We start from the raw sequence: 12,163 nt of genomic DNA, 5'->3' as shown, positions 1-12,163 counted from the left end.
AAGTGGTAGAGCACTAACTAACTTTGAGCACAAAAGCTCAGGGACATTGTCTATGCCCAGAATTCAAGCCACTGCCACACACATACAAAAAGATGTAAAGATAAGGGAACTCTTGTACATTGTTGTTAGGAATATAAATTAGTACAGCCATTGTGAAAAACAGTATAGAAGTTCCTCAAAAAAATTACAAATAAAAGTGCTATGAGAACCAGTAATTCCACTTAAGGCTATGTATACTAAGGAAGTAAAAATCAGTTATCTTAAAGAAATACCTGAATTCGGAAGTGACATTGTGTCTCAAAGTGGTAGAGTGTTAACCTTAAGCCAAAAGAACTCAGGGACAGTGCCCAGGTCCAGAGTCCCAGCCCCATGACTGAGAAAAAAAAAGTAAAATATCTGAATTCCTATAGAGCATTATTCATAATAGCCAAGATATGTGATCAGGCTAAATGTTCAAAGGATGAGTGGGTAAAGAATGTGTGTTACATATATACAATGAATATTATTCCAACATAAAAAGAAGAAAATTCGGTTGTTTACATAAACATGGATTAGGGCTGGGAAGGTGGCTCAGTGGTAGAGCGCTTGCCTTGCATGCTTGAGGCCCTGGGTTCGATTCCTCAGCACCACATAAGCAAAAAGAAAAAAGCCGGAAGTGGCGCTGTGGCTCAAGTGGTAGAGCGCTAGCCTTGAGCTGAAGAGCTGAGGGACAGCGCCCAGGCCCAGAGTTCAGGCCCAGGACCGGACCCAAAAAAAAAAAAAACAAAACAAAACATAAACATGGATTAACCTAGAAGGCATTATTTTAAGTGAACTAAGCCAGGCATAGAAAGAGAATGCTTCATGTTCTTATTAATAGGGGGAATCCAGAAATGTTATACTCATAGAAGGAAGAATGATTATGATTACCAGTGGTTGGAGAAAAGGAGAGATATGGCAAGATGTTGGACAAATGTTTACTATATTACTATGTTAGTAATTTATATATATAAATTCATTTTGTCTTTGGTATTTGGTGAGCAAGGAAACTTGCCTCTTTAAAGTTGTATTTTGGGGGGCTGGGAAGGTGGCTCAGTGGTAGAGCACTTGCCTTGCATGCATGAGGCCCTGGGTTCAATTCCTCAGCACCACATAAGCAAAAAAGAAAAAAGCCAGAAGTAGTGCTGTGGCTCAAGTGATAGAGCACTAGCCTTGAGCTGAAGAGCTGAGGGACAGCACCCAAGCCCAGAGTTCAGGCCCCACAACCGGACCCCCCCCCCCCCCAAAAAAAAAAAAGTTGTATTTTTGTTCAGCTTTTTATACATTGTTTAAATAAGTGAGTTGTTTAAATAAAGCTTTGTTAATCAGATACTTAAAAGCATTAAAAAAATTGATTCAAAAGTCCCTATGAGTCAGGTCTGGTGGTATCTAACTGTTATCCTGACACTTAGGAGGCTGAGCCAACAGAATAGCAAGTGTCAGGCCATGCTGGGCAACATGGTAAGATTCTGTGTCAAAGGGAGAAAAAATACCCTGTGTTAAAATTTTTTCAAATTGTAAGTCAACTTTTAAAGCTCTCATTTTTGTTAGGTTTTAGTTCAAATGGGGTACACCACCAAGATATACATGTGTACATATATATTTGCCTATATATAACATTAAGGTTTTCTGAAATATATATAATGTATAAAATAGTAAAAGTTATTTTATATTGACATTTGGGTGGGTCTTTTCTGGAAAAAATTACTGACCTTAATGTCTAAAAAGGAGAAATCTAAAACTGGGCTCCATTGGCTCATGTCTGTAATTCTAACTACTCAGGAGGCTGAGATCTAAGGACTGTGGTTCAAAGCCCACCTTTGCAGAAAATCCATGAGACTCATCTCCAGTTAACACCAAAAATGCTGGAAGTGGAGCTGTGGCTCAAGTGGTAGACTGCTAGCCTTGAGCAGAAAACTCTGGGACAGTACCCAGGCCTTGAATTCAAGACCCAGTACTGGCACAAAAAAGGAGAAATTTAACTTGTACTATTATAGTGTCTTCAGAATATTTCTGTTAGTGTATATTAGTTTATAGAATAGTGTGTTTATATAACATTTTTTACGTATATATAAGGTAACTGAAAAATATTTTTTCAAATAATGGAATGCTTGAAATTGGTAAAAATCAATATACAAAATAATCTAGATAACCTACATAAGTATACTTTCGAATTTAAAATTACTGAATTTTGAGATGTAGTGCTTTTTTAGAAATACTACATAGAAAACAACATAAATCTATAGTAATCATGGAATGGAAAAGATTAGGTTTAGGATTGTGCTGCCTTTGGTCAGAAGGAGAGAAGAGATAGGTGAGACTTAGTTTCTGAGGCTTTGGCTAATTATCAGTGCTAGGTTCCTAAACTGGCTAGTATAGGAATATAATACTTTTATAGTTTCTTTTACAGTCTTTTGTGTGTCTAAAGTATTTTGTTGTAACTTTTTCTTAAATAAATGCAACAGAAAAAGTGATGGAACTGCTTTCTTTTATTTCAAACAACTTTTTTTTCTGAGGTGCTTTAATTATGTTTACCCTCCCATGACACGCCCCATCCACTGGTTCCTTCATTTGTTCCTAGTCCCATGTCTGCAGAATATTTTGTAAATTTTTTTCCAAATACACAAAGCTTGGGCTGGGAAGGTACCTCAGTGGTAGAGCGCTTGCCTTGCATGCCTGAGGCCCTGGGTTCCATTCCTCAGCACCACATAAGCACAAAAGAAAAAAGCCGGAAGTGGCGCTGTGACTCAAGTGGTAGAGCACTAGCCTTGAGCTGAAGAACTGAGGGACAGCGCCCAGGCCCTGAGTTCAGGCCCCACGACCGGACCCAAAAAAAAAAAAACAACCCTAAAATCTCCAAATACACAAAGCTGAACATTCTATATGTTCTATCTATGTGTCTACATATATAATACATCTCTAAGAGAAATTAGAGTATATAAAGTTGAGATTATTATAGTATAAATCATATCTTCACATCTAGACTAATGAAAGTTCTTAAAATTTCCTAAAAAAATCACAAAAACTAACTCCTTGCTTAAGATTTTGCAGCTAGTTGGTGAAGAGCCAAGAATAGAATTGAATTTTTTTGACAGTGCCTCGTCTTTTACATTCCCAAACTTGATCTGAATAGCTGTTTTTTTTTTCTAGGCACATAAACACTCTGAAATGGTAGGATGTTATCTTTACTTTGAAATTAGAGACTGGGTTATACAGAAGGATTGAGTCAGCCAAGGACACTGAAGATTTTAACACATAACATGTATGATGGGCACTTTGTAATGATACTCAAATACAACTGACCATAAAATAGGTATTTAAAAAGCCTCTGAACAATCAAAACTTTGCCACAAAGCCCAAAATAAGATTTCCTGGGTAAGCTTCTATAATTCCTGTTCTTCCATTTATACACAATTGCTTTAAAAAAATCAGTTTTCCCAGTTCAAAACATGCTAACTGCAAAATTTAGAAGGAAAAGAAAGCTTTTAAAAGTAAGCACATAGAGCTGTGTACTAGTGGCTCCCACCTGTAATCCTAGCTACTCAAGAGGCTAAGATCTGAGGATCACAATTCAATGACAGCCCGGCAGTCCATGAGACCCTTATCTCCAATAAACTACCAGAAGTGGTGCTGTGGCTCAAGTGGTAGAACACTTGACTTGAGCTGAAGAGCTGAGGGACAGTGCCCAGGCCCCATGTCCGACCATAAAAAAAAGGCACATAGAGCTGGGATGTAGCTCAGTGGGAATGCACTATCAAGAGCAACATCCTGGGATTGATACCCAGTACCGAAAAAGGAAAGACCAAAAACAAAACAAACAGTTAAAAAAAAAGAAAAATGGGGAGGGGAAGGGGAAGCATAGAAATGGTGGAACAAAGCATAGAAATGGTGGAACCAATTCAGCAATGGATACTCACTAGACACTATGTTGGAAATGAACTATACAGCTTGGGAGGGAGGGAGGTCAAGAGGGAAAAACTGGGAGAAAAATGAGTGAGGGGTGACTCTGTTTAAAAAGAAATGTACTTATTACCTGACAGGTAATTGTAACCCCTCAGTATATCAGCTTTACAATAAAATTTAAGAATAATAAATAAAAGAATAGTAGACACATGGCCAACTGTAAGAAATGACTGCTTGCACTGAGGAAGGAAACAAAGCCTAGATATTCTAACTCTGACAGCCTGACCCTCAGTATGAAAGCAAATAAATTCCTCACACTTTAAGATTCTCAATGGGAAATTGTTATATTCAAATAATCTGAGTACATTTGAGTATACTAATGAAGGAAGAAGAGAAAATTGTTAATCTTTTGTTTATGAAGATATTTTCAAGGGACACATTACTGAAACTGCAAAGCTTACTCTATTCACGTACTTATTTACAAGGTGCTTTTGAAACTGTTTTGAAATAGTTGAAACATGATGGCTATGAGAATGTTGTAACTGATGCTATATAATGAGCACAAAATAAGGGTAATTAGTGCTGCTTCATGAGTAGAACTAACCTGAGTTACTGAAAGTCTTTGAATCCTGACTTGCCTTTGGCAAGTTAGGTACAGTAAGTACCTAATTGACTTGCTACTGCAAGGGAATAAAATACTGAAATAATTCCATATTTAGAATTTCTAGAGAATTGAAGCCTTTTATATGTGTGCTAAACTTATGATAACAGTTTAAAAGCTTACCCAGAAAGAAGACAGTTTTGCAAAGTGGTTGAGAGAGTGGCCTCTAGTGTCTGCCTGCCTGTAGTCAAATTTTGCCCCTATTAGCTGGGCAATTTAAATGTGTCTGACCTCAGTTAGATTTTGTTTAGCTCAGAACCAGAAAAATAAGAAAAGTAACATAACTACCCAATCAAAAGGTTGTGAGTATCAATGAAATTAAAACACATCAGCCTTAGCCTAATTAGGCTTATATTTCATAAATGATGTCCTTTGTTTTATTATTATTTAAAAGATCCCTTTTAGGAAAGTATGTCTTAGAGTGGGAATATTACAGATGATTTATGGCTTCTGGTGGTGAAATGAATTATTCTTTTCTCAACTTGGATGATGCAGACAGATCATTATAGCTAACTTTGCAAATTACAAGGATGCTTTCATTTCTTACTAAGCACTGATAGTCCATGATGGATCGAAACATTATCACATAAGAATTCTAGTCTTACAGAGCACCCTGGTAAAAGACAGTTTTAGGCTTAATATATTGAAGAAGTTATAGTATCTGAAATATTTTGCTACCTATAAGACTATACAGTAACAACTTTATAACATTTAAAGTGTATTTCAGTCATAAAAAGCCTTTGGTAATCTGTTCTTTGCTTGGGGCCATCCATCACCCATTGTAAGCAGGATCATACTTTTCATTGTAAAATCTGGCTTTTTTTTCATGTTCTCTAGTGTTAAATAGACTAGAACTTGCTAAGCGAAATGAACTCCAAACATGGACACAAGAGGTTTTTCTTTGTTGTTTTTGTTCTCAATGTACTACATGATTTATTTTTTCTTTTGTGTTTTTCCCCCTATGGTTTATCCTCTGTTGTCACTGTTTTGATTTTGGTACCCTGAGTACTGTATATACGTTTATCTGAACTAGGGAAGGGAAGGGGAACTACAAAATGGTCAGACAAATGACAAAGGGGGAGCGAATGCAACAGTGATACTCACAAGACAACATGTTGAAAATGATCTGTACAACTTGGGGGAGGTACTCAGGGAGAAGAAAAGAGGGAGAAAAATGAGGGAAGGGGTAACAAGCTAGACAAGAAATGTAATCATTACCTTACTTATGTAACTATTACCCCTCTGTGCATTACCTTGACAATAAAATTTTTTAAAAATAGACCAAAAAAAAAATAGACCAGAGCTTGTCAGGCTATAAAGTACCTTTTTTTTTTTGTTTTTTGGTCAGTCATGAGTCTTGAACTCTGGGCCTTGGCGCTGTCCCTCAGCTCTTCAGCTCAAGGCTAGCACTCTACCATTTGAGCCACAGTGCCACTTCTGGTTTTCTGGTGGTTAATTGGAGGTAAGAATCTCATGAACTTTCCTGCCCGGGCTGGCTTTGTACCCCAGTCCTCAGATCTCAGCTTCCTAAGTAGCTAGGATTACAGGCATGAGCCACTGGCACCCGGTTTAGAGTACCTTTTCTGTGCCCCAAAAGTTTGTCATCAGCTCCCCATTACTAACAGAGTGTCAAAGTACCTTTGAGAAACTTGGGGTGATTTGAAGCTGCAACTACTATAGACTAAGTACTTTCACCAATCCTCACAGCTGCCCTAAGTAGGTTGTTTTACTTCTTTTTCTTTTCTTTTTTTTTTTTTTACTAACAAAGGAAGCCATAGAGACTTAGAGAAACAGAATCATTAAATGGTTCAATCAGATGGGATAAGTAGTAGAAATAATATTCAAGCAGAGCTTGTCTGCTTAAAAGCTGATTTTTATTGCATCTCTTTGTCTCTCAAAAGGAAGTAATTACTCTGCATAATCTGGAATATATCTATGTGTGTCAGCAGTTAGCCAATAATTCAGATCCTGTTAATCAACAGCCAGCAAGTGCTGTTTGTGAAACCAGTTAAACAGTAAATAAATGTGGCTCCCTAGTTTTTATTTTTATGATTTTATTTTGGCCAGCAGCTAAAGAATCTAAGCAGATTTTGGCCAATATAAGGGTCTACCCTTTTCCACTTTTTTTAAACTTATGTTTTCTTGCCTTTGTAGATCCATTACAGGAACACCTTTGCCCCTACCCCTGTTAACATTCAGAATTTGTATCACATACAAGTTTACACCCCTTCAAGGTTTTTGGGGTTTGTTTCTTTTGTTGTTGTTTTGATTATACTTGGACTGTTCTAGACAACTAGAATCTTTTTCTTTTTTCCATATTGGAAGTGCCTCAGTTTCTGTCAACTCGCTATATAAGATTTTGTTATATAACAATGTAAGTTTACCAGAGAAACCAAAGAATTTGTGATATAGAATTTTTATTTCAGAGCTGACTCTAGTAGCACACAACTATAAATCCCATAATTTAGGCTGAGACAGGAGAATACTTGGTTATATCGTAAGATGTCTCCAAAAACAAAAGAAAAAAAAGAGAGGAAGATTTCATTTGTGGAAATTGCCCTTTGTTAACACAAATTTATATTGATTCAACAGTGTGGTTAAATAGGCTCTATTTAGCCAGGTGCTGGTGACTCATGTATGGAATCTTAGCTACTAATCTTAAGGATTGTGATTCAAAGTCAGTCTGGGTAGAAAAATCCAAGAGACTCCATCTCCAAAAATAAACAGCAGAAAGCCAAGCTGGAGGTATAGCTCAAGTGGTAGAGCACCAGCCAAGCAAGCAAAACTGAGGGAGAATAGGGTGTGAGGCCCTGATATCAAATACTGGTATGGACAAAAATAATGCACTGTTTTATGACAGCGTTTTTAGACAGCCTTTAAAAATATGCGAAGTAAAATATTCTGATTCATCTTATCGCTAGTCCTAGTATATAATAGGTATTCTGTAAATGTTTAACAAAATGGTTGATTTTCTATTATTTGAAAATAGTTTTGTATCAAAGTTTTGATAAGATTTAAGAATACCATGCCAAATGTCATCACCCAGTTTGGCATATAAAGAATATATGGTCAACAGTTTCTGCTTTTTAAATTCTGCCCCTAAATATGACTTTGAAGGAAAGCATCTTATCTCTTGTAGCCTATTTCTGTATCTATGAAAGAGATTGTGTGATTAAATGGTCTTGAAGGTAGGTGCCTTTGAACCCAAAGGTGTGTCATCTGTGATCATTGTTTTTTATTTTATTTATTTATTTAAGAACTTGCTGGGCGTTTCTTGCTCACACCTGTAATTCTAGCTGCTCAGTAGGCTGAGATCAGGATTGCAGTTCAAAGTCAGCCCAGGCAGGAAAGTTCATGAGACTCTTATCTCCAATTAACCACCAGAAAGCCAGAAGTGGTGCTGTGGCTCAAAGTGGTAGAGTACTAGCCTTGAGTGAGAAGCTCAGGAACAGCTCTCAGGCCCTGAGTTCAAGCCCCCACAAGTGGAAAAAAATGGCACACTAGTTATTTAGAACTGTTACTACTTAACTCTCAAGTATAAGTAGCAATAAGGTTAATACTCTTCCTTATACTTTGAAGCAGATATCAGAATGTTCCTATTAAAGGGGAAATAATGTTCCTAAATGTTCCTATTTAGGGGGTGGGGAGTATATAATTGATAAAAAGCTAATTTTTGAAATTGCTAAATCTAGAGTAGTGGGCTGGGATGTAGCACAGTGGCAAAGTGCTTGCCTAGCAAGTGCAATGTCCTTGGTTTTGATCCCCAGTACCAAGAAAGAAAAGAAAAAAATCTAGAGTAGTCTATATTTAAGAATAGAGTTTTGCACCAGTAGAAACAAAGTAGAGGAAAACAAAAATGACTATCTTCAAAAGCAATATAAATATTTAGTGCATATGAATAATTACAGCCACACTAGAAATCAAATCAGTGCAACTTAAAAAGGAGACATACTCTTCACTTTTGAGTTCGTAGTAAGTTTAAAATACCCTTTTTGGTCAAGTATTCAAGAGGAATTAGGAGTATTAATTGGGATAGCTATTCCAGACGACCGTTTTAAAGTGTCTCAAAATTTGTGAAAAGTGCATTCTTTTTGACCTGCAGTTCTACATCTAGAGAAATGTAAGGAAATTTATCATGAAGTTGCACAAAATTTTATTAAGAAATCTTGTAAGTTGTCTTCCTAGAAGACAGATACAGTCATCTCTAGGTGTAAAATTATGTATGGATTCTGTTAATTTTCTTCTGTATTTTTGTGTTTTCCATATTTTTACATGCAAACAAACTTTTCAGTCACAATATATATATTTTTTGTTGGTCATGGGGCCTGAACTCTAAACCTGGACACTGTTCCTCAGCTCTTCAGGTTAAAGCTAGCGCTTTACTACTTGAGCCACAGCGCCACTTCCGGCTTTTTCTGCTTATGTGGTGCTGAGGAATGGAACCCAGGGCCTCATGCATGCAAGGTAAGCACTCTACCTCTGAGCCACCTTCCCAGTCCAGTATATATATTTTTAAATGCAGGCTTATCTTTAATAGTGTATAGAAGTATTGTCATTCTTAGTCCTTCCATTCAACAGCTCCTTTCTTTTATTTCTGAACAGGTCTCCAGGAAAAGTTGGTCTTCCATCATTCAAAGTAAGTTGTGCTTTCAGAAATTCTATACACTTTTTATTTACTTTCTTATTTATGTAACGTGTCATTTACTTGCTTTTGCTTTTTTTCTTATTTTTTAACAGTATTGTAATTATACCCTATACTATTCCAGAGGTACCTATCTGAATATTATGCTATATCTATAAATATTTTTTAGATTTCTACTAATTTTTGTTTGATGTAGAACTTTTAGAGTAAGAGAACAATATAATTTATGTAGTCAGGCAAAAATACTAAATAACCAAAACATATTTGTATCTTTTTTATGGGCACATGTATTAACACAGTAACTATAAATAAAAATTCACCCTTACCTTGAATCCAAACAGAGGAATTTGGGCTGGGAAGGTGGCTCGGTGGTAGAGCGCTTGCCCTGCATGCATGAGGCCCTGGGTTCGATTCCTCAGCACCACATAAGCAGAAAATTAAAAAAGCTGGAAGTGGTGCTATGGCTCAAGTGGTAGAGCGCTAGCCTTGAGCTGCAGAACTGAGGGACAGCGCCCAGGCCCAGAGTTCAGGCTCCGCTTCCGGACCAAAACAAACAAACAAACAAAAAACCAGAGGAATTTGTTCTTGACAATACCATTGGAAATCTTTTGGTTTTGTTCTGAGGATCAAACCCAGCGCCTGGCATATATGCAAGGTACATACTCTAATGCTAAGCTATACCCCAAACCTGAGAGTAAGCCATTTAAGTACAAGAACATCATATACTACATACACATGCTTATATATCTTACATTATATACTACATGTATATATGTAAGTATATATAGAGGGAGGGAGGGAGAGAGATATGTTCTTGTATATGGTCTAATTTTTTCAGTTCTAGTATACCCACCCACTATTCTTTTTTGTTGTTGGTCATGGGGCTTGAACTCAGGGCCTAGACACTGACCCTTAGCTTTTTTTATAAGTCTTTTATTATGAAAATACTGTACAGAGGGGTTACAGTTACATGAGCAAGGTAATGAGTACATTTCTTATCAAGCATTGTTGCCTCCTCCTTTGTTTCCCCTACCATTCCTTCCCTCCCACTTCCACAACTTCACTCCCCCTCCCCACCACCCTTAGCTTTTGCACTCAAGGCCAGTACTCTTATCACTTGAGCCGCAGCTCTGCTTCTACCTTTTTGATGATTAATTGAAGATAAGAATCTCAGGGACTTCGTTGCCTGTGCTGGCTTTGAATTTGATCCTCAGGTCTCAGCCTCCTGGGTAGCTAGGATTATAGGTGTGAACTACCAGTGTCCAGCTGCTTACTATTTTACACACATTGGATGCCAATCTGATACAGTGTATTGTATTTATAAGGAATATTCTACAGCAGTAGGAATGAATAAATTAGCTATTCACAATAACATGAATGAGTTTCAACACCAGGGTGTTGAAAGGAGGTAACCATAGAAAAATGTTTACGCTATGGTTGCATTTATATGAAGTTAAAAAAGCATGCCAAATTTAACAATGTATTGTTTAGAAATTGTTTAGTTGTAGACCATTAAAAAGAAGAGCAAGGGCTGGGAAGAGCAAGAGCAAGTAGCTCAGTGGTAGAGTGCTTGCCTCACATGCGTGAGGCCCTGGGTTCAATTCCTCAGCACCACATAAACAGAAAAAGCCGGAAGTGGCGCTGTGGCTCAAGTGGTAGAGCACTAGCCCTGACAAAAATAAATAAAATAAATAAATGAGTAAAACAAGAGCAAAAAAATACTAAACACAAGATATGGGCTGTCAGTGCTCTCTCAGGAGAGGAGTTTGTAATAAAAATGGAGAACCATACAAGAGACTTGAAACCTATGGTAATGTTCTTTTTCTTAAACTAGATGCTTAAAAGACAACACAAGCCAGGTGCCAGTGGCTCACGCCTGTAATCCTAGCTACTCAGGAGGCTGAGATCTGAGGATCTTGGTTCAAAGCCAGCCAGGGCAAGGAAAGTCCATGAGACTCTTATTTCTAATTAACCACTAGAAAACTGGAAGTGGCACTGTGGCTCAAGTGGTAGAGTGCTCACTTTGAGCTTAAGAGCTCAGGGAGAGTACCCAGACCCAGAATTCAGGCCTCACAACTGACACACAAAAAAAAGACAATACAATTTTGTGTTCCCTATACTGTATAAAATCATATTTCCTCATAATTTAATGAAAATAGTTTTAAAAATTAATACATGTACATATAACATTTTCTCAGAGAAAAAGGTATATGGTTCAGAATGTAGCCTTTTTTCCCATTCCATTTCTACCTCCTAGTCTCCATAACTTGGAGACAATTGCTTTTTATGTTTGTAGATTTTAAAAGCCACTTAGCTCTAAGATATTTTTAGGTAACAAGTAGCTGTGGGGAATTTACTTCAGTAATTATAGGTTGATCTTTAACTTGAATAAAATTAGCTAGCAAATTTATATATATAGTAAATAAATATAGAGTTGAATAGTGTTCCTTTTTTACTTTTTTATATGTTATTATAATAAGCTGCAAAGATAGTATAAAGAGAGCTTCTCTATTCTTTACCCACTCTTCCCAATGGTTATATCTTAATTATAATACAGTATTAAAACCAGTGATTTGACAATGTGAGTGTTATCATCACCACAACCAAGATTCAGAACTATCATCACAAAGATCTCCATCTTGTGCTTCCCTTTTAGAGTCATGCCAAACAACCCCCCACATCATCAACAAATTTAGTTTTCATTTCTAATTATTTTTTTCATTTTGTGAATATACTATAAATGAAGTTATACAGTATGTGACCTTTTGAGATTAGATGATAGGATTGAGATTCATCAGATTTGAAGTGTTCAAGTTTGTAGAACACAGTATCCACACAAGAAGGTTGGAGGAAAGCAGACAAGAGAAAATCTTCAGATGGGAGATAGAACTTGTGCTGGTGTTTGAAAGTTTAGAATTTGCCTGGGTAGAGCACAGAGG

The 12,163-nt window shown here is 36.8% G+C and overlaps 1 protein-coding gene across 1 annotated transcript in view; it reads left to right on the top strand.

Annotated features, from left to right (window-relative positions):
- Wdr44 (WD repeat domain 44) overlaps window positions 1-12,163 on the top strand; it is an 87,306-nt gene that overhangs the window by 28,587 nt on the left and 46,556 nt on the right. Inside the window, exon 3 of the mRNA XM_042702495.1 lies at window positions 9,185-9,218. Within this exon, the coding sequence (XP_042558429.1) occupies window positions 9,185-9,218 (34 nt within the window). The remainder of the gene's footprint in view (window positions 1-9,184; window positions 9,219-12,163) is intronic.

The sequence above is a fragment of the Dipodomys spectabilis genome, unplaced genomic scaffold, assembly GCF_019054845.1.
Source record: "Dipodomys spectabilis isolate Male_0828 unplaced genomic scaffold, ASM1905484v1 ptg000325l, whole genome shotgun sequence".
Taxonomy (NCBI): Eukaryota; Metazoa; Chordata; class Mammalia; order Rodentia; family Heteromyidae; genus Dipodomys; species Dipodomys spectabilis.
This window is presented reverse-complemented; position numbering and strand designations above follow the sequence as displayed.